Raw genomic sequence first — 21448 nt, 5'->3', positions numbered from 1 at the left:
CACAGTGAAGAACTTCTTACTTACATCTAATCTAAATCTACCTTCTTTCAGTTTAAAGCCATTACCCCTTGTCCTATCATTACATGCCCTTGTAAAAAGTACCTCTCCAGCTTTCCTGTAGGCCCCCCTTAGGTACTGGAAGGCTGCTATAAGGTCTCCCCGGAGCCTTCTCTTCTCCAGGCTGAACAACCCCAACTCTCTCAGTCTGTCTTCATAGAAGACTATGTGGCGGTGCTAGAGGTGCTCCAGCCTTCTGATCATCTTTGTGGCCCTCCTCTGGACACAGAAGGGTCACCCAATACTGCTCTACCTCCAAAGCAGGAATTAATTACCTAAAGGCAATGAGAACTACTCTGATGCCAGCCCCTGCTTACTCCTACACTCCCATTTGAGACAGACTAGGTTAAGCGTGGCAAGAAAGCTAAATAAAGCATGTTCCTGCTCATCCTCACTAGAGACTTAATGAATTAGAGTCCAACCATGTGACAGCCCAAGGCATCACCTCACAGATCTACAAGTTCAGGTTGGCCCTTGGCTCCTGGCAGAGTTGGCAAAGCAAATTTTAGAAACCATTAAATTTGGTCTTTTAGCAAATGAATACTCTCCACGACCTGCCAGAAGTCCTATCTGCAATTTTACGAGCCACTATGGATGCTGATGTGTAACAGGGTGTATTAATAGTCTCGGTACCAGAGTTCAGCTGATGGAAACTCTGCCTTGTTTTGGAAAGACATCTGGGACCCAAAAAATCCCAAATCCTACATAGCCCCTGAACAACTCACCCCGGGTACTTTTGTGAATCTAACTCTCCCAGCTTTGATGAGCTGGGAGGATGCAGTTCCTGGCTGGTGGCTCTGGATAGGCACAGACTTAGTGTTGACACTTGTACCAGGCAACTATTCGTTTCATTCTCCAAAGTCAAATACTAGCAAAAGCATGCTTTGCCAGTACAAACTGCATTAACATCAGGGTGGTTTTGCTAGGATCCCCACGTCTTCCCCTTTCATATGCTTAAACAAGCAATTTAAAAATTGTTTGATATTTTCTGCTGCTCAAAGAAGCCTCTAAAATAATTCCCTTTCAAATTTTAAAAGCCAAAATACATTTGTTAGATTGTTTTTAATTTCTAATGTACCAGCGACATCCAGTATATGCCATATTATATAAGTGACTAACTCAAAAACTCCAAGCACTTAAATGACTACTACAATATCCGGGATCAAATTACCACACACAGGCAAAAACAACAGGCAAAACCAAACACCATTGAAGTGATCTCAAATGCGAGTTATGTCAACAAAAACACTGGTCATAGACAGGCCAGAAGTAACTAGCTATTTATGTTTTGCAAAATATTTTGCGGATTTAAGAGATTAAATGTCCCACTAATGGTAACAGCCAAGCACTTTTTTGTTCTATTTTGTTTTAAAAGGAAAAAACACAAAGACAGCTGTTGGTATAGCTGCTCAGGGAAAGAGTTCTGTACCAGGAAGAAAAATGACACTCCTTGGAAGATATCTCTCTCAAACAAAACTCTGTGCTAGAGCCCCAATTACACAAACAGGACCAAAACCCATCCACCACACTCCCTGTGAGCTCAGCTCTGCTCCAGCCTGTGCTAGGAACAGCCGTGCTTCAACACTGCTCTCAACTTGAATTAAATGAGTTCAGAGTTCTCCGATAGCTTTGGAACAGAACCACCTCCATGCATTTTACAGTATCTCGAAGCAAAGAGGTTAAATAAAGTAGATGGCTCAAGATTAAAGACAAAGCAATAGAGAGAAATGAGGATGTCATGGGAAAGAATTCATTAGAGATGTAGGAGTGGAAAGGCAAGACTCTGAGATACGTTATCAGTTCAGTGAGGTTTCATTGCAGCAAAGAGACTTCCAGGAGATAAACGCAGTAGGCAGTATTTCAGATGCTCAATCTGGGGTCTCAGAGAAAGTCTGAGACCACATTCTCCGTATCACAAACAAATTAAAAAAAAATCCTTCTTCTCTGATGAAATGTAAACTCAAAGAATCATAAACCGGAGGTTCTGCAGCACACTTATGTGCTCAGTCCAAGTCTGACCACAGAGCTAAAGGGAGTTCCTACAACATTGCTGTGAGTCCTCTTCAAAAATAACCAAGGATGTGAATGATTTGAAGTTATCTTAATGATTGAAAAGTAGGGAAAACTTCCGGGAAAGGGAATATCTTGGCGGAAGTGGAAAAGGATGGTGATACGACAGCACTGTAGGGATTTAGGCAGATGGCAGACTGCATAATTAAGTTTAAAGTTAATTAAACAGTCATTCAAAGAAGAGAAACAATGCAGACCTACATTTACATGCACAGGCTCAGCCAAAATGTAAATTCTATGCAAATGTCCTGAACTGAGTGGATGATGTATTGAAATCCAGCTGCCAGAACTAGCTCCCATGCCCACCAGTCTCCACTAATTGACCCATTATGATGGGCCACCAGGGCCCAGCCGTAGCGTAAATCTGAGCTGTAACTTTCCACCATCAAGACAAATCAAAATAAAATGAGAAGACAGCGCTTAAAGTGAAGGCCTGTCCACACAGCTCTTAAACGTGATTTCAGGAGCAATTCAAAGCAACCGGTCCCTCTAGCAACAGCAACAGTCTAACTGGTTACCAGCAACCAGGTACAACGCAACACAGCAATGCCTGTGCCAGCCACCAGCTTGTCTACCAGCATGACTGTGTTAATGCACCAGGACACAGTCCAGTTGTGAGCCCTCTGTGTACCTGGGAACAAGTCTGGAGAGCTCTCTCGCCCTCCTTCTTTGGACAAGGTGATTCGCTAAATATTTTTGGCAGAAAGTCTGCCAAAATCTGCACAGAAGAGTTGAACATCCAAGAAAAAAAGTGCAGAGGGAATCCTTGCCCCATGGGGGACAAGCTGGCTGCAGAAAGGCGGCCTGCCCACCAGCCAGTGACTCCTGGATGGGGAAATACAGGCTGTCATGGATTGTGAGTGAGTTCATAGGGCCATGAGCTGCTTTTGGAGGTGATTATGCCACTGTAGCTGGTTGTAACAAATGCAGATATTCAGCATTCTTACAACAAGCCACTGAGGAAGAAACATTCCTACTTAGGGATGGAGGTAGCAAAAAAGTAAAGTGGCATGTCCATGGATACTCAGGGAAGTCAGAAGCAGATAGGCACTCATTTACAGACCCATGAAAATGAGGTGGGAAGCACATGTTGCCACCACCCTTTTGCTTTAAGCTGCACATACTTTTTTAAAACTCTTGTGCTGCATGCCCATAGATTTCAATATAGGACTAGGGAAAACGAAAATGTTCTTGCTGACTTTGGCTTTCTGAAAGGGCCTGTGCTTTGAAAAACTGAAATGAAGAAAAATGCACAATGGATTCTTTCTGCTGCCGAAAACAATGCTGTGGAAACTGCTCCTGACCGCCAAAATCATGTGCCCACGACACCATGCTTCCTCTTCCAAAACACTTCCAAGCATCCTGATGCTTGCAGGATTTTGACTTCAGTAACTCAGACAATAATTGCAGTTTTATTCAATTCCTCAGCAGGGTTTCTGTTGTAGGAATACTACATGAGTGCAAGAGCCAAAGATACCATTCCAGGCTCTGAACTAAGGGTTGGTGACGAAACTCATTTAGTAGCAATAGACTAAAAGTTTATCAAAATAGTTACTGTGCTCCAGCTGTGTGCAGCAGCACAGTGGCGTTGTCAGGGAGGGGATACAGCTCTTCTGGTTTTCAGGACTCTCTGTGAACCTGCTCCACCCTGCTCGTGACCTCCTAACTACCTACTCCGCCTGATGACTGCACTCCTCCAGGCTTCCACTCCTGCCTCAGGATGTGGGTCAGGGCTGCTTCCACTGCCCCCTTGTCCTTCCATCCTCCCAAAGCATCTTCCACAATACCTTTTGCTCTTTGTTTTATCCAGCCACTATGCTGTGAAAAGGCTTCTTCAAGAAAAACACTTTAAAAACATAATATTGTGGAAGTTCTCTCTTTGATTTCTCTGGGCTTCAATAGTTTGAGGGAAGCAAGTTGCCTGAAGATCAGAGGAAGTCAAGATGCTTTGAAAGGCAAAATACCTGACGGGAGGTGCTAACATACCCAAAGACATTACCAGCTGAAGAAATGAAAGAACTGCTTTCAGATTCCAACATATCCCGAGGTTACCCAATGTGCTGCAGAATAAGACAATTTGCTGACAAACCGTTCGCCATAGTGCCCATTCAGTGTAGTAGGTACGCAATTCACAACCCTTAGTACTGTGGGGGAAAAATGCCTAAAAACATACGAACTGAACAAAAATGCATTATTGCTGCAGGCTCATATCTGTAGAGAGTCTGAAATATTCTCCAAGGCGTGACCTGCCCCATACATCTGTGGGCTGCAGCTGCTAGTGTTGACATCTTCCTTCAGCACCCTGGAAATTTTTATTTTTATCACAGAAGACATTATTTTATGCAATAGATCCCAACATTTTGTTTTCCATCCTGCCCCAGCCAAGTTTCAACTCTCCGTAGCTCAGATTTCCCCACAAGAGGGAGTTAGGGACATGCAGCCCACAGCATTTCATGGAGCTAGTTAGCAGGGGGCTTGAGGTGGGAAGGCAAGAGATGGACACCAGCACATAGGACAGGAGAGGCAGAAGCAGAGGCTGGAGAGCAAGACAGCGGTGAAAGCCCTGCAGCAGCCATGGCCTGGCAAGGAATCGCAACTAGCCACTGAAGCCAGCTGCAAAGTATCTGTCCTACCTACCTGGGTACCCATGGCAAAGGAGACACTTCAGAGATTATCTGAACAACAGGCCAGACCTCACTGGGGTGTGTGGGCTGGCTGACGTCATGGATAACAGAGGATAGAGGGCTTTTTCAAATTAATTCCTGTTTGAACTACAGTGTAGTTTGGGGGTAGAATTTGTTACCAGGGCTTTTAAACATGCCAGTGACAGCCCGCATACCACAAGCCTTGGTGAAACTGTTCCAACGGTCATTCACCCTCACTGCTAAATTGTGCTGTATTTCAAGCCTGGAGTTGTTTAGCCTCAAATGCGTTATATCATAATCTGCTCAACTGAGTAGCCTATTATTGAACATCTGTTCCCCATGTAGGCAGTTTACTAAAAGCTCCCTTCTCCCAAGCATCTCTTTGATAAGTAAAGCAGGGTTCCTCAAATCATTCACTCATGATCCTAGCATTTTGATCTTCCTTGTGGCCGTCCTCTGAGTATTCATCAATTCATCACCATCCGCCCTGAACAGAGGGCATCACCACAGGATACAATACTCCAGAAGCTGCTGCTGCTGCCATGCCAAAGACACATGCAGTCCATACTCCATCTTCCAATTCCCATGTTCATACATTACCCTTTTGGCCACATTTCACAGGAGGGGGATGTTCAGCTGATTAATCCATCAAAAGCTCAAAACTTTTTTCCAAGCTGTTGCTTCCCACACTGGGTTCCTCACACTGCTAGCTTGGTTCTATGCTGGCCCAATAAATGGATTTTGTTTTGCCAGCTCCCAGTCAACCAAGTGATCCAGACGGCTGCCAGTAACTGCCCCCATTATTCAATACTCCCTGCGGTCTCCAAGGCATCCAAAAAAACTCTCAATCCTACTTGTATGTTTTCTTGCTGATGATTGACAGAAGTATTAAACAGCACAGGGTCAGAACATAACACTACAGTAACCAGACACACCTGTTGGTAACAATTCTTAATTTATTGCTTCATTTAATTAGTTCTAAGCAGCTTTTAAGCCATTACATATGTGCTGTGATTTTATTATGCTAACTCACTAGCATTCATACTTACACCTTCACCATCAAACTCCTGATCTCATAAGAAACTGACACTGAGGGAGCTCAACAGGACCTTTGTTGCATAAACTGACAAGTCACACTAAAGACTTAAAACTAAGTAAAAATCAGTTCAATTCTTGTATTGGCCTATTATTTTCCTAGCACCCACACCACACAGACAGGCATAGTTACCTACATAATGGGGGCTAAAGAGAAGAAAAAACATAATTTAAAAAAAAAAAAAAAAAAACAGGTTAACAGCAACAAGTGTTTCCTTTCTAGCCAAATGCAAGGGCTTCAGCTGCAGAATTGTCCTGCTCCAGCATGGTGTGCTCAGGACTCTGGTAAAGGGCACGGAAGACAGTTATTAGATCACATACAAAAAACACAGTCCCTGCAAGGGCAGGATCTCATCTCCCCAAGAGAGGATACATCAGATATTAACTCACATACTATAGCTGATGTTAGCCAAAAACATTAGTTGCACAAGATTCAGGAATGCAACATTTTTTTCTATCAAAAGCAAGAGAGAAATTTATGTTTGTGATGATGTTGCTAAACCATTAAAGAAAGGAGCATTCTATTTTTCATGTGTTTCTCAGATGGAGCCATACAGTAAATCTAGTTTTCCCTCCTCTCCCATATCTTATTACAATGATTAATGTCATCTAAGAAACATTACATTGGACCTGGCAAGATTAGCTACGTTTTAAAGATTTCCACAGCAACCAACATTCTCCATTTATTGAGCCGATTCTGTGGCCTTTACTAGATTGCTGGCTCATATTTACTGGTGCCAGATAGGGAGATAACAGCATTCTTAAGTACTGGATTTCACCACACAAGAACTGGAAGGCTCACCACTAAAAAGTGGCATTATCTTAAATTTGCCTTACAATAAGGAAAAAGCAGAAGCTGTGGTTCTTCCTTCAAAGTTCCCCCAGAGAAACAAAGGCAAATACAAAATACACTGCGGTGTACCATGGAAAGACAAAAGGCCTAAATTTTGTCATCTTGTTAAGGCTGGTATTTCTTGACCAGCTGTGCCCACCAAGGAAAGCCATTCCAGGCTATTTCCTTTACCTTTCCTGAACCTTTTAAATGTCAGGGTTGCACCCAAAAGCACAACACCACCATCCAACAGCAACAACCGGTTTTAAAGCTGTGATGCTAAACACCAGCCTGCTTGCCAGCAACACTCTTCTGTGGAAGCTGCCCAAGTTGGTTAAGTACCAGTGGCTGGGCAAATAAATGCCAAGTGTCAGACAGATAATAAATCAGAAAGGGCCATGGAAATCTTAAGCCGTTTCAGATGAGGCATGTTGTTATCCAGGAATTGTCTGTTTCTACTCAGGGGGCATGCTGACCCTGACAGATGGGCAAGATACCTCCATCACGTCATAAATCCCTGAAGTTCTTAGTAAGAGGAGCCTCAGGAGGCTACCTAGCAAAGGTGGTGGTGGTGTTCTTCCCAAGGAGGACATCTGCAGATACAGACTGAGACTGTATATGAGATACAGCCCTGCAAAATCTGAATCTATTTCACAGCAATGAGCCTTCACGAGCATCCTGCTCCACCCAAGCCTTCAGCATCAATAAAGCCACCTCACTGCCAAGTACTCTAGCTCCCAAGACCCTCCGAAATCAAGTGTGGCTGGAAGTTGGTATTCCCAAAGACCATGCTGCACTCCACATTTGGAGGACAGTTCTCTTCCACAGATGTCCGTTTTTTAGGCTTTCCAGCAGGCTCAGAAACATGCTATCAAAGAGCAATGTTCCCTCAAAAACAGGCTGAGAAGTGCACATACCCAAAAAGCAAGCGAAACCTTGCTGTCCCAAATAAAACACACAGCTTGGTCTAAACTACTTACTGATAAAGCAACGCACCACAAATATTTAAGATGAAGTTCCACTTAGCAGCCATGCAAATCCCAACTACTGGCATGTGACAGACAGATGCCACAGAAAGAGTCAGTACTTCTGTCCTCAAGGAAAAGGGGGTTTTAAGGCCTTTCATGACAGAAACATCAGTCAGTCTGAAAAGAGATTTTGATGACTAACTCTGGATTGAAGTGGGAAAATCCTTAGAGCCTTTGATCAAAACCAGAAAACAACCCAGGGGACTTCATAAAAGACTTTCTCTTAAGGAAGTTTAACCAAATTTTAGCACCCAAAGAACCTAGAGGATTGGAGATTTAGGGAAAAATACCAGCAGGAAAGTTGTATTAGATAAAAAACTATAAGCAACACAATTTGAAGTGGCATTTTAGGATTTTCTGTATTATTGGGGTTTGTTTGAGAAGAAACTTCAGAACAGGAGGCTTTATGGTAATTCTCCTCACAGAGGTTATAGCTGCACAGAAAGGAGCAACAATCTGTGGAATGCATCTACATGCAGTTTCATCTTCCCAAACCCAAGAGTGCTGATACCGTAGAGTGAATCCAACCTGCAGTTTCATGACTGTGTCACATGTTTCAGACAAGGGACAATTGAATTTTGTTCATACTCAGCTCTCTCAACTGCAAAGTTTCCCATACTTGGGAAAAGCAGCTACTATATGCAATGCCAGAAGAGACTGCCATGGTCAGTCTCCTAATTATCTGCTATGAAATTATTTCTATCCCCAAGCCTCGTCTTGGGGCTTTACGGTACAGAATGACAAAGGCAATCCTCAGTGCTTCTCACGGACAGCAACACATCAGCAGTGAGCTCCAGGGCTCAGTGACGCTTGCTTGGGGCTTCACAAACCACTCTGCTTTCCCCCAACGCCACAGGAACTGCTGCACCACTGGGAGGACATTAACAAGGACCAGTCCCTCACTGCCCACAGCCTGCCCCAGGGCACTCAAAGGGTTTTCTCAGCCCTCCATGTTTGCCTTCAATTTTAGTACTGTCAATTTTAGGGTCATTGCAAACCTCACCATGGCTAAGCCTGAGCTGAAGAGCTGTTAAGAAGAGGACAATGAAACGAAGCGATGTAAAGAGAGATGCTCGGCTTTGAGATTAGCTCAAAGAGCCTTTTGGAAAGCCTACAACAGCCTGAACAGAGTTAATTTGTGAGGAAATGTCACTACTGAAAAGATTATATGCCTCACCGCTATGACAGAAGCAATTCTTGCCATCACAGTTTCACAAGCCTTGATTTAAACTGATCAAACCAGACACCTGCCTATGCAAAGTAATATGACTTATATCAGCATCAAGAAAGAAGACAAGCTTTGAAGTGAGAAAATATTAATCTGGTACTGTGATGTGTGAGTTCTTATACCTAAGCGCTTGCATACTGTAAAATCTTCATTTCACTTAAACAAGAGTGCTAAAATATACTCTAACTGAACAGCAGGAAAGACGTTTCTCAGAATCAAATTACTTTTTTTTTTTTTCTTATTTCTTTCCTCCCCAAGAAACTGTTTTCATGTCTCTGCAAGTGTTCTGGATTGTAACCAGTCTCAGCTACACAGAAGGGTGCCTGGGGGGAGCATGCAGGGAGAAGAAGAGGAAGGGTGTCACTGTTAAACAAATAATTTTCCGATAATCTTCCCCACAGTGTGAGTTTTCCACCTGGGATGTCAAACATGAGGGTCAACATTTTCTGCTCTAGGTCTTTACACTAAACAAACAGCTAGTTTTCAAAGCAACTCCACTCCCAACTAGAGCAGGAGGGAACAGTGGGTGCTTGCTTTTGAAAGTTAGGGTATTTTTATTTTAGATTAAAATCCATGTAGGCACCTATCGTCTTCAGAGCTACAAACTGTAAGCCTTCTAGACTCTCTGCCTCTGTTAGCTGCTTTTCCCTACTCTCCAAAAGCTGAAGGGTGAAAGGTAGCAAATTCTATTATAACAGGCCAGCATAATAAATAGTGTTACAATGAAGCATGCAAAAAGAAAAAACCCTCCCAAAAATCAAGTTCATCAACAAATTTTAGCATAATCTGCTTGTATTAAATCTGTAACTATGATCTGCCTTGCAAGAACTCATGAAAATTTACCAACTTTAGCACATGATCTACTGTCACAGTCTCAAAAATACCGCAAACCCTGAAAAAAGCGTATTACTTGCCACTCTTGAGTGTTAGGGCATAGTTTTGTAAGACTGATTTCGTTAAACATTTACTTGATATCCAATCCAAGAGTTGTGATAGGCCTCAGGCCTGTCTTACGCAGCTGCTAAATCAATCCCTTTTCTACGTGTTACAGAGAATGTAATACAGTGACATTTATGAGTTCCTCCAGCTCATAAGATCAGGCTATCCAGGTATTTCACCATAAATGACATTCAGAGGAAGTTTTAACCCATTACACTGGGAGATCAAATTTAAACTGCCCGGCTTTGGTTGCTTGTGGATGCTGTGTTCTGGGTTGTTGCTTTTTTTAATAAAAACTTTTATTCATCTCCATATGTGGGCTTTTTGCCTTGAAAGAGACACATTCACTTTACAACTGCAAAACGTGGTCTCTTTGTTACTAACAGCAAAGTTTACTGGAGTCAACACTCTGTATCAGGAATGAGGTATTATTATACAAGCATCTTAGCCCCTGAGTATTAGATGGACTTGGACCCTCCGCAAAGGCAAACCAGCACTCTGGATCCAAAGAGGCAATGCAGAGAAAAGCGTGACTCGGCCCTGAGTCAGCTCAGACCCAGCAGTCTTACTAATTTGGATGCTACACCACAGAAATTGGGCTCTCCTACTCTTGAGCTGATCCTGGAAGTAGCACAGCCACATTCACAGAGCTTAGGCCAGGGGACTAGGTTCTGCCAGCACCAAGCTGGCTCCACATGAAGCCATTTGCACATGCCGGATGGCTTACTTGTAAATCAGGACAAAGCCACCCACAGGTAACTAAGGGCTGACTAACTTGGAGAGAGAAGAACTGGCTCGTGTTAACTCACTCATGACTAAAACATCACATTCAATTCCACAGTAATTGTAGCAAATGGACCAAACAGTTTATTAGTGTGAACTCACCTTGGACTTGACCTGGAGACAAGTGACTGTTTTTCCTGGCATTTACTGCCAGCACATCCTCACTAAACTGCTCAGTCAACAAGTGTCCAGCTGCTGGATCTGTGTTGGCAGGACACCTGCCTCGTTTCTTATGTTTCTTCCTCCACATGTCCTCCTCATCCTTTTCATCAGAACCAGAAGACTTCTGCAGAGCTGCATGGTGTCTCAGGCTGTTCAGTACTCTCCCACCCAGGGCGTCACTCGTATTTAACAAGTCAACTGCAGCTCCATGCTGATGTACATAATAGTCTTCCTCCACCTCCAAGTCTCCTTCTGGACTAACGATGGCATTTTTTTTATGACGACATCTGTTTAGAGCGGTTTGGGGTTTATCGTTCTCAAATCCTCCAAGCATGTTCACCTGTTCCAGGTGAGATGTTCTGACCGGTGAATAGCTGTGCACATTCAACCCATTCCTGGCTGGATTATCCTTCACCAGGCCTCTCCTCAGGGGCGGGTCCAGATCTGAGCTGGGGTCATTGGAGGTGCTCTCTTCTAGCTGCATCTTCTGTGCAATGTGATTCAAATAGGACCGGAATCGGCCGCTGTGGTGCTTTTGCACAAGCCTCGCGTAAGCATTCTTCTGGGGAGCAGCAGGCTTGCTCGATCCCTCTTTGGCACCTTGGGCAGAAGTAGTATTTCGCACATACCCCAGCTGATCCATAGTGCAGTAAAAGGCCCAAACTTCAAAGAGTTATGAATAGACACAGGGGGGAAAAAAGGTTATTTTCTTGAAACAAAGGATCAAATAATTGATTACGCTAAAAGACACAAAAAAGTACTAAATGAGAAGGTACTGACCTTTACAGAAATTCTGGGTTGGTAAGTCACTCCACAGGGGGGAAGGGGTTTCATGATATACTCAACACCTGCCCTGCACCAAACCCCTGTCAGTGACCTAGGAGTGACCACGGCCTGTACGCTGTACCTGCCATATGCCACACAAAACAGGGATTTTTGTCCCGAGGCTGACACCCCAAATATAAGGAATTCTTTTAATCAGCTCTTCCTTGCCTTTGAAAAAGACAGGTAAATTAAAGCAGTGACTGACAGACTGTATCACATGCATCAGTTTAGCAGTTATCAGAAGTAAAATCTTGCCATGTCCAACCTGGAGTCTTCAAAAATAACTGCATCCTTACTGAAGTGTTTCAATGTTGCAGTAAAAAGCATACCTTGCCTTGTTACCTCCCTCCCACAGTGACTGACACTTCTGGATTATATAGGACATTTGCTTCAAATACCAAGACTAACCATTTCGGCTTGTCTTTCTAGCCATAAACTCACTCCCAGTGCAATGGAAAGAAAATAAATTCCCTAGCACAAATAACTGTCTTGCAAGAGCTTGTAATTCTTAGTGATTGAGATGCACTGGCTGCCGCTCCATCCAGCACCAGTTTCTGTAGATGGTATTACACCTCCACCTTTGCTGCATGAGTGTGGAACTTAAGTAGATCAAGCATCTTTCAATCCTTTTTCAGCTGCTCTAGCTTTTAAGTTTTTGGAGCAAAACAATCTAGTAAATTGTCCTCAGCTACTACTAAGCTAAATTATAGGTATTGACAGGACATAGCCATGATTTTTGCTGTACATAACATCAAAGAGGAATATAAAAATATGTTGATAATGGAGGCCAGCGCAACTGCTGTCTTCTGCGGGTTTTCATAAAACTGCCTTTTTTTTCCCCTTCAAGACACGTTTGAAACTGAACAGCTGAACTTCACCCCAGCTGGTACATTGAGAACTTCAGGGCTCACTGTCATCTCTTCTACACCAGAACTGAGGGGGACTGGACTCTACACTAAAATAAAGGATACTGTCCATTAAAACTCTCTCTCTTCACTTCTCTAGGCACAGGGGTGTTGGCAGGACAGGACACAGAGCTCAGCAGAACAGAAATTTATATTCCCTTCCCTACTGCCACCATGCTTGGATTTTTTCTTCATCCTTACCCAGTCCTCTTCTCCCTTTTGCTGTGGTTGCACAGAGGATAAGTCTCCAGGCAGTCTCCTCCATACACACACTGCCTGGGAATGGGGCATCATTCGGCAGGGACCAAGGACTACAGAGCCAACTCCTCCTCGGAGTGCCTACTCTGGCCTTTTCAGGGAAATAACGTGTGTTGCAGCGAGATTTACTTAAGTAATTGAGCACGGATGTGAATAGGCTTCACAATACAAAGCAAAAATTAAAAATCCCTGAATAAATAGGAAAAATTCTTTGTGTGGTTTGTGATTCTTGTTCCTAAGATTTTCCATTGATGCTGGCCAACAGCTAAACTTTTCTAATAGACTGACCTGCTACAGAGCTATTACAAAACCCTCACACGGGGAGGTCTACAGCAAGCTTTCTTCTAACGTCACCTTTTCCCGTTGCCAATTCAATAGAAGTAGATAACATTTATAAAAGCCAGCGAGACTACTCTCCAAACACGGGTTCTGGGATACAGGAGTTTGCCATCTTTATTTACAAGTAAAGAATAAACATTCGCACCTCGCCTCCACTACAATTTCCGCAACTTCAATCGCGTTAGCAGTCGGAGCACAGACAAAAAAACAGGGACTCACAAGCCCTCCACGCATTACAATTTTGTTATTAGTTTTCCGCAGGCAACCAGGAACTGACAGCTTCCCGACGGCCGGGGAGCAGAGCGGGGTACGAGGTACACCCACCCCACCTCGCTCCCAGATGGGACAGCGATACGGATGAGTGAAATGCCAGGAAGGAAGCACCCGGGGAAGATGCTTGCTTAGCTGCGCCCAGGATGAAAACCGCCCCTGTTAATTTTCACCCGGCCGGTTTTGGGGGGCAGCACCAGCCTTCGTCCCCGGCACCGGCCCTCACCACCCTCCCGTCACCCCGCTGGACACGGCGCTCTGGGGCTGTCCAAGCGCCCCAGCCGCCGCACAGCACCGAGGGTGGCCGTACCCGCTACGGCGCCGGCAGCACGACCGGGAGCGGGGCCGCAGGGCCCCCCCCGCGGGACCCGGGGCAGCCGCCGCTCCCCCCGCCGCCTCCCCTGCCAAGCGCCAACGCCGGCGCTCTCGCCCGGAGCGTCCCCGACCCCCTCGGGAAGGCAGCCCGGGCTACCGCCGCCCTTCTGCGGGGCTCGAAGCGGGACCCGGGGGCGCCGCGCCCGCCGGACGAACCCTCGCCCCGGGACGAGCCAGCAAACCGCCGGGCCCGGCCCCCCCCTCCCCGTCAGGGCGGCGGCGCTGCCACGGGGCTGACAGGGCCGGAGCGCCGCCGGGACCGGCCGGGGAGCCGCTCTCTCCCCCCTCCCAGCCCAGCCCGGGACCCCGGTGACCGGGCCCCGCGGAGGGGACACTGCGCCCGGCCCGACCCAGCCCCGCCACTCACCGGCCGAACCGCTCCCCCCGCTGCTCCGCGCCGTTTAAATGTCCCAGCGCACCCACCGTCCACTTCCGGGTCAGAGGCGGCCTACGGGCCGCGGCAGGGCCCAGAAGGCCTCAGAGGCGAAGCACTCGCTCCCCACCCTTCCTCCTCGACAGGGCGGCCCCGGCCCGCGGCCCCTCGCACCCCCCCGGGCCTGGGGCAGGACCCCCGGGCGGCCTCGAGTGGCACGGGGCCTGGGGGTCCCTTTGTGCGGCGCCGGGGGCAGCCCGGGCCTGGGGACGGACCTCGGGAAGGGCCCTGTGAGGGAGGCGTCGTGGAGAGGGCGGGCAGCGTGTCCCGGGAGGGGACAGGGTGCCCCAGCGCTGCTCTCTGGAGGGGAAGGTGCCCTCCCCGAAGGCAGGGCCCCTGGATCTCCACAGCCTGCCAGGAGAAGGAGAGCCCCCGGACAGGGTTGAGGCTGGGCCTGGCCCCCACCGTTGGTCAGTCACAGCGGGTGAGGGTGGGAGGCCACCCAGGCTGGGGCTTCTCCCGTGGGAGGCTGAGCCGGGGCATCTAACGGGGTCCCGGCAGGGGAGGTGGGAGACGGGAGGTGCGGTCACCATAGCAGGGACGCAACCCAGGCTGTCCCCGGCAGACACCTTCGTCCCCGGGGCTTGCAGACCCCCCCCCTTCCAGCCAGGGCCAGTTGAGGCCTCTCTGATGGTTTGGTCCAGCTCGCTGCCAGCACTCCTGCTTCTGCCAAAGTTTCTAGACAGATGGGTGAAAAAATCATAGTTTAGCTGGTTTAATATTGTAAAGAGCTCAGACCGGTATTGTCCCAGTGGAAACTCTCAGAGCTTTGCAGGCACCTGCACCTCCAAAAGCCACACAGGGAAGCCTCATTCAAGACCTACAGGGCCTCACCTTCACTGCAGAGGAGAGCAGGCTCCTGGGCTCCTGTTCCCTGAGCTCTTCACACCCCCCTAGCACTGGAGATTGGGCACCAGGCAACCTGCCGATCCCCTGGCCCACCCATGCCACAGCACCCAAGTAATGACCAGCTCCTGGTGCTGAGCAGCATTGGCCTGATCTCCACCAAGATAAGTCAGAGCCTTTGCATCAGAGGGTGCTGTTAAAGCATGAGACCAGAGTCAGGAGCTGGGACTTTTTCTCCCTGTTCTTTCAGTGGCTGCAGACCTCCCACAGGGCTTTATAGCAGAGTCACATCCAGGCTGGGAGTAGGTGGCTTGGTCACTCTGGTGTTACCTGCAAACTCAGGCTGTGTTTGCCAAAGAAGTTCAGCCAGAAGAAAAACTGGAGAGCAATAAACTGGCCTCATGGCACCCCCAGTCGACCCTGTTTGAGCTGTCTGCCTGGAGCAGCCCCTCAGGGAGTGGAGGAAGGGTCTGAAGGGACCTGAGCTGGTGTCTCCAAGCAGGGCTCTGGTGGGGAAAGGCTCTGTTGAGTCTTCAGTTCGGCAGGAGCATGGGTCTGAGTAGGCTGTCCATGCTGTCCCTTCACTTAGGGTGGGGAAGATGCCTGGCCCATAGTGCTTCTTCCTCATCCTGCATCCTGTAGGTTGGTGTCCACATTGCCTGGCATCAGTCACCTCTAAAGACCGTGAGGCCACGTCTGCTCAGTGTGTAGCATTACCTGTGGCTGCTGGCCCCTCCTAGACACAAACCAGCCCTGAGGCCATGCTCCCGGCCAGTGCTGCCAAGCCTCCACAAAGCCGCCGCGAGCCCTCTCAGATGGAGCTGCTGAAGGTGAAGTGGCCCATGGCAGCCGTGGCAGGCACAGACCACTCCAGCTCCAGCCCTCGGGTCAGTCGAGGGAGCTGCCCTGAGAAGGCACTGGGCTTTTGCTGTGGGACCAAGGGCAGCAAGCACAGACCTGCCTGCACAAGGACAGCCACATCTCCCTGAGTGCCAGGATGCCACTGGCAAAGGCCGTGTCTCATTCACATGAACCATGGCAGAGCCAACAAGCTCTGCCTGCAATCTGCTGGCATCAGCTGCCCCCACCCTGGCAGCTCTGGCCACCTCAAGGAGGGGAGTGAGGACTCAGCTCTGTCCCGGCATGGCTAGGAGACAGCAAGCTGCCCCACACAGGCGCCGCACAGCCCAGACAGTGAGGAAGGAAGCAGCCCTCCTCCATGCAAGCAGAGCCACCAGTCACACAGCAGCTGGTCCCCCCCAGCCCCAAAGAGAGAGAGTGGACGCCATTTCCACTGGAGCTGGCCCCAGGGGGAGCGTGGCCACGTGGGATCACCCTTTCAGTGGAAGGGTGCATGCTCCCCTGCTTCTTCCTGCTCCCCCGGCTGCTGCTGAAGCAAAGCAGTTGGCATCTGCTTTCCTAAGGCATGGTGATGGCATGTCCTCAGCTGTGCAGGGCTGGCCTGTGCCATCCCTCTGGGCTGCTCTTGCTGCATGGAGAAGCGAGGAGCTCGCCTGCCTGGAAGAGCGGGAGATGGGGCAGAGGGAACCCGGGAGCCCGCAGACCCACTGCCCCCCTCTCTGTGCCAGCCATGTGGGAGCAGCAGCTCCCCTCCATGCCACTGAGTCATGCTGTGGTGTGCTCTTCTTCACCCCCTTGGGGATGAAGCCGAGCCCAGAGCTTGGCCAGGCTCCCTCCTGCACCAGGTGGTGCCACCAGCTGCAGCAGCTTCAGCATGCCCTGTTCCTTCCTCAGGAGACGATAGAGGGGGGGAGGAAATGGGGAGGATTCAGTGTTCGTTAGTGCCGCTGCCGGCGTTGGGGCCTGCGGTTTTGCAGTGATACCATGCGTGGCGAGAGGGATACGGCTCACGGCTGGATGCCTCCGTCATCCTCGCCTCCTGTCTCCAGCTGGGCCCCTGCTGCACAAGGGGCCATGAGCCCCAGCAGACTGGCGGAGCATTTCTCAGCCCTCTTCTCCTGGTAGCAGCCAGGGATCTGGAAATCTGGTCTGGTCCATGGGGCAGAGCCTGTGTTTGTGCTCCATTTTGCTTTGCCCCGTCACTAGCCCATGCAAACAAGAGGTACAGGAAATATGTATCGCCCTGCTGGTGGCACGCAGCAGATCCCTCTGTGGCTGGGACCAGCTGTGTGCCCATCCTTTGCGCCCTGTGAAAGAGGCCATGTGCAGATGTGGCAGCAAGCCGGTGCCTCGTGCAGGATCTCACTAAACAAAATCCCTCCCGGGGAAGGGCTGGACTGCTTCAGTCTCGCCTTTGGCTCCACCTTCCATCCACAACATCCTCGTGGCTGCCGAGCAGAAAGGAGCCACCACCTCGCCGCTGCTTCCACAACCCTCCATGGCGACTCATGGGCTTTCTAAAAGGGAGCGGGTCCCTGGGCAGATTTTTCCCCTGCACTCTTGTTTCCTGGGGTCCTGTAGCAGCAAGCCCAGCCCTGTGTCCCAGCTTGCTTTCCCACAGCGCAGGATTATCTCACCGTCTTCCCCCGGGCAGTAACTGGTAGCTGTTCCCCGAAGCTGGAGGCTGGAACGTGTTGCGGCACCTCGGCCGAGGCGAGAGCACCGCATGGCTTCTTGGCTGGGAGCATCCTGCTTACGAAGGCTTTGGCTCCTCTGCTTGCGGTTTCAGTGAGGAGTAAGGGCCCGCCCGGCGCTCGTTTACATCAGTGTTAATCAGGAGTGACTGGCCAAAGGGCTGGAGCTGCCCCGAGATGACTCACCGAGGGGAACCCTGGGTGGGAGTGGAGCAGTTCCTCCAACACCTCTGTCTGCTTCCCACAGCCCACCTGGCACAAGCCGACACTGCACATGGAAACACCTCCCCTGCCAACCCGAATGTCACCTCTCATTGATACTGAATATTTCAGGTTGTGGGCCATGGCAGAAGGATGGAGGGCAGCAGTGTGCTCTGCCTCTGCCTCCCTGCTGTTGTCCAGAAGATAGACCGACATGGCACAAGGATACGCTCGAAGGCAGAGCACGGCCACAGGTTTGCTCTGGAGCCTCTCTTTCTGGACCCTTGGAAATGTCTCGATTGCAGCAGCAGCACCCAGAGTTAGGCCAGAGTCTCACTTGCTTTGACATTGCTCAGGCACTGGGAGCCGTCTGGGCACTTGACCTGAGGACACAGGTCACGCTCGAGGGGGATAGAGGGGAGGGAGACAGATTTATTACCATAAATAACCTAAAAAACATCTCTCTCCACAGTAGATACCCATCTGCTAACTGTGTCACAACACATGTGGTCTTGCCCCACCCGTCCTTCAGCTTCTCCAGTCTTCTCCTGAGTCCTCCATACCTCTGGTTGGGAAACACACCGGCCAAGATCAGGACTGGTGGGTTCCCATCTCCTTCAGATGCGGCAGCACCTGAAGGAATGCCTGCAGCTCGCCCCAGGCAGGAGGGAAGGTCTGGTTTGGCTGTGTTTGTCCAACAAAGGAAAGGGAGAACCAGACCCCAGCAAAGAGAGACAGCCAGCCAAGAAAGAGGTGAAGGAGGCAGTGGAGGAAAGAGGTGGGGTGCCAGGGTAGGGCGTTGAAGCAGCAGGGTTGGTGCCTTGCTCCTGATTTAGCTGGAGTCCCCTGGATTTCTCCTGGATACCTTTAAATCTCTTCCACAGTAATCCTACCCAGTTATAATGGTCAAATCTCTTCTAAAGCCCAGCTCTCCGTTTCCATGCACCCTCCTGCCCTGCTAGTGGCAGGACTGAGCCTCCCAAAGGTGCTCAAAGTGGTTTCAGATGACAGGGAAGCTCCACGGGTCCCATCAGGAAACTTGGGCAGGGAGCTGCCCTGCACCTACTGAGTTTGTGGGCAGCAGGGCTGGGGGACCGGAGGGACTGGGCACATGGGGCAGGGGATGTGCAGTGAGTTCAAGCCCCATCAGATGCTGTGAAGGAGGCAGAAAAGGTGCCTTAGAGGCAGACAGGGACTAAGGAAGCACACAGCTCTGCAGTCCCAGGGTTAGGGACTCACCCCACAACCCTCCGTTGCTGCCACTCCATCCCACATGCACACACGCAGGATGGGATCTGAACAGCCCCTACAGGGGCCACTTCAGGCCTGTGGGCCAGGTGGGGACAGCATGCCAAGGGCAAGCAGGGGGTGATGCTCCAGCAGAGACTGCAGGGCCAAGGGGCCAGCGGGCACGTTCCGGCAGCTCAGTGAAGGCAAGCAGGGGCCGCTGCCGGCCCCGCTGCCGGCTGGCAGGCGGAGTGGTGAATGAGAGTGTAACTTATCAGTATTACCTCATGTGAAAGTGCTGTGCCTTTGTATCTCAAGCAAACACTGGCCATTATAACCCAGTGGGCCGGCATTGTTATTCTGTCTGGTTGCAAAAGGTTAGGGCTGTGGAGCCCAGCACGTCCACAATGGCTGCCTGTGGGGTGGCAGCGGGGCCGCTGTAACGCCCCGTAGCTGGCAGCACTCCCCGGCCACAGGAGCGGTGGCCCTGGCTGTTCCCAAGCATGGCTGAGGCCTGGCCAGACCATTACCTGCTCTGCAAGGCTGCCCTGCCATTCAGTGCCAAAATCTGCTCCTTCCCTGGCCAGGGCCACCCTGTGCTGCTCAGCCTGGAACCCGCACAAACCCTTCCATGGGAGACAGCCAGACTTCCTCCCAAAAAGAAAAAAAAGGGGCAGAAAGCCCAAATTTGGCTTCAGGGGGATCACAGCCCTGGCGGGATGCTCCAGAGAAAGGCCTGGGAAGCCCAAAGGTTTTGCCCCAAAGGACCGATGCCAAAAGGGACTTCCCACCACCTGCCACTGGGTTCCCAGGAAGCCAGCTCAGAGGGGCTGGGGGGAATTTGGGGCTGGTGGGGGGGGCCACAAGGGAGCTGCTGACGGGATCTTTGAGGGTGACAGGGTTTCCCCCAGCCAAGCCAGGTGGAAAAGGCTCCTGCCAAGCCAGGGCATGCACCGCTGCCAGAGCTGTGGGGCTAGTGAGGACCTGCTCGCCCGGCACGGATGCGCACGTAGCATGTTAGGGCACAGACCCTTTCCAGGGCTGTGGTGGGGTGACGCGGTGCAGCAGTGGCATCCAGCTCCAGCACTGTGATGGGGTCCCCCCGGCTACAGGCTGGGAGTCTGTCCCTGCTGTCCTGCTGGATCCTTGCCAAGGATCTGCACAAGGCATGGCTCCCTGTGGGGACAAATGTGGTGACGATAACTCATCCTTTGGCCTTTCCTGGCCATCGGCCCTTTGGGCAGTACCTCTTTGGGCAGTACCTCTTCCCAAAGGGATGCTCAGCACCAAAACCAACAAGCTGGGCTGATGTTGGGACCTCCAGGCTGTGGGTGAAATGCTGCCAGACCCCCATTTCTGGGGGGAAGGCGTCTGAGAAAGAGAGGACAAAGATGACTGTGGCATTTATCTTGGAAAATCCCAACAACCTGCCCCTACGTTAGCTGCAGAGCTGAGGCTGCTGGCAGCTGGAGGCAATGCAATTCATATCCTCTGAGGACTGACACAGAGGGAGGCTTATGGCGTGGACTCACCCGTGCGTTATAATTGCTTCATTTTCTCAACGTTCAACAAAAGTCTGAGATGTCGTGTTCTCGCTCCCGCCAGCTCAGCAAGGCAGCCCGGCCCCGGAGTATGGCCATCCCAGCGCAGCCCTGGGCAAAAGAAACACCCAGAAAGTCAGGAGGAGACTGGAGAATCCCAGTGGGCACAGGGAAAATGGCAAACCCCAAAAGAGAAATGCCAAAGCAAGCCCCTGGGGGGGAAAACACACTATGCCTGCCAGGATACCAGCACTTCACTAGCGAAGACCCAGGAGTCTCTACCTGGGGCTTTCCCTTGTCTCCTCACCCCCACCACCCTGGGAGATTCGGGAAGGGACCACCTCTCGGTCTCTGTGGCCTTGCTGCGTCTGCAGCCCTGTCCTCACCTGCCCCGTCAGGGTGGCTCTGCAGGGTCTCTCCCCATCACTGTCCCAGTTTGGGAAGAAGCGATGTTGGCCATGCATGTGTCCTGGGCCAGAGCCCTCTTCCAGACCCAAAGGAGACAGGGGAAAATGTAAAATCATGTAGTGTTTCCTGTAATGCCTCATTCAGCAGCAACATCCAAAATAAACACCAGGGATGTTCAAACAGGCCGAACTCTCCATCAGCGTTTCAGACACGGAGACCTGGAGGTGAAGCAGGCACTGGTGCTGCCACAGTGCCTCAGGAGCATCGCACCCTGGCGTGCAGAGCCACACGGTCCCCATGATGGCCTGGTGGCTGCCTGGGCCCTGGGGCTATTGGTAGCCACGTCTGAGCCCCCAGCCGGTGCTCCTGCCCTCAGGGGCTATAGTGTTATTGCCCAGAAAATCTTGCTTCAAAGCATCCTCAGGA

The 21448-nt window shown here is 50.2% G+C and overlaps 1 protein-coding gene across 3 annotated transcripts in view; it reads right to left on the bottom strand.

Annotated features, from left to right (window-relative positions):
- Positions 1 to 14283, bottom strand: part of DIS3L2 (DIS3 like 3'-5' exoribonuclease 2) — a 197026-nt gene extending 182743 nt beyond the window's left edge. For 2 of the 3 annotated variants that reach the window (XM_069792502.1, XM_069792503.1), the window contains exons 1-2: positions 14179 to 14283; positions 10780 to 11502 (exon numbers count right to left, since the gene is read on the bottom strand). In XM_069792502.1, the coding sequence (XP_069648603.1) occupies positions 10780 to 11482 (703 nt within the window). In that variant the 5' untranslated portion in view covers positions 11483 to 11502; positions 14179 to 14283. The remainder of the gene's footprint in view (positions 1 to 10779; positions 11503 to 14178) is intronic. The other variant, XM_069792504.1, reaches the window with a different exon arrangement.
- Between the last annotated feature and the right edge of the window lie 7165 nt (positions 14284 to 21448).

Source organism: Haliaeetus albicilla, chromosome 9 (assembly GCF_947461875.1).
Source record: "Haliaeetus albicilla chromosome 9, bHalAlb1.1, whole genome shotgun sequence".
NCBI classification, from domain to species: Eukaryota; Metazoa; Chordata; class Aves; order Accipitriformes; family Accipitridae; genus Haliaeetus; species Haliaeetus albicilla.
The sequence above is the reverse complement of the archived record's forward strand: the minus strand, read 5'-3'. Positions and strand labels throughout refer to the sequence as shown.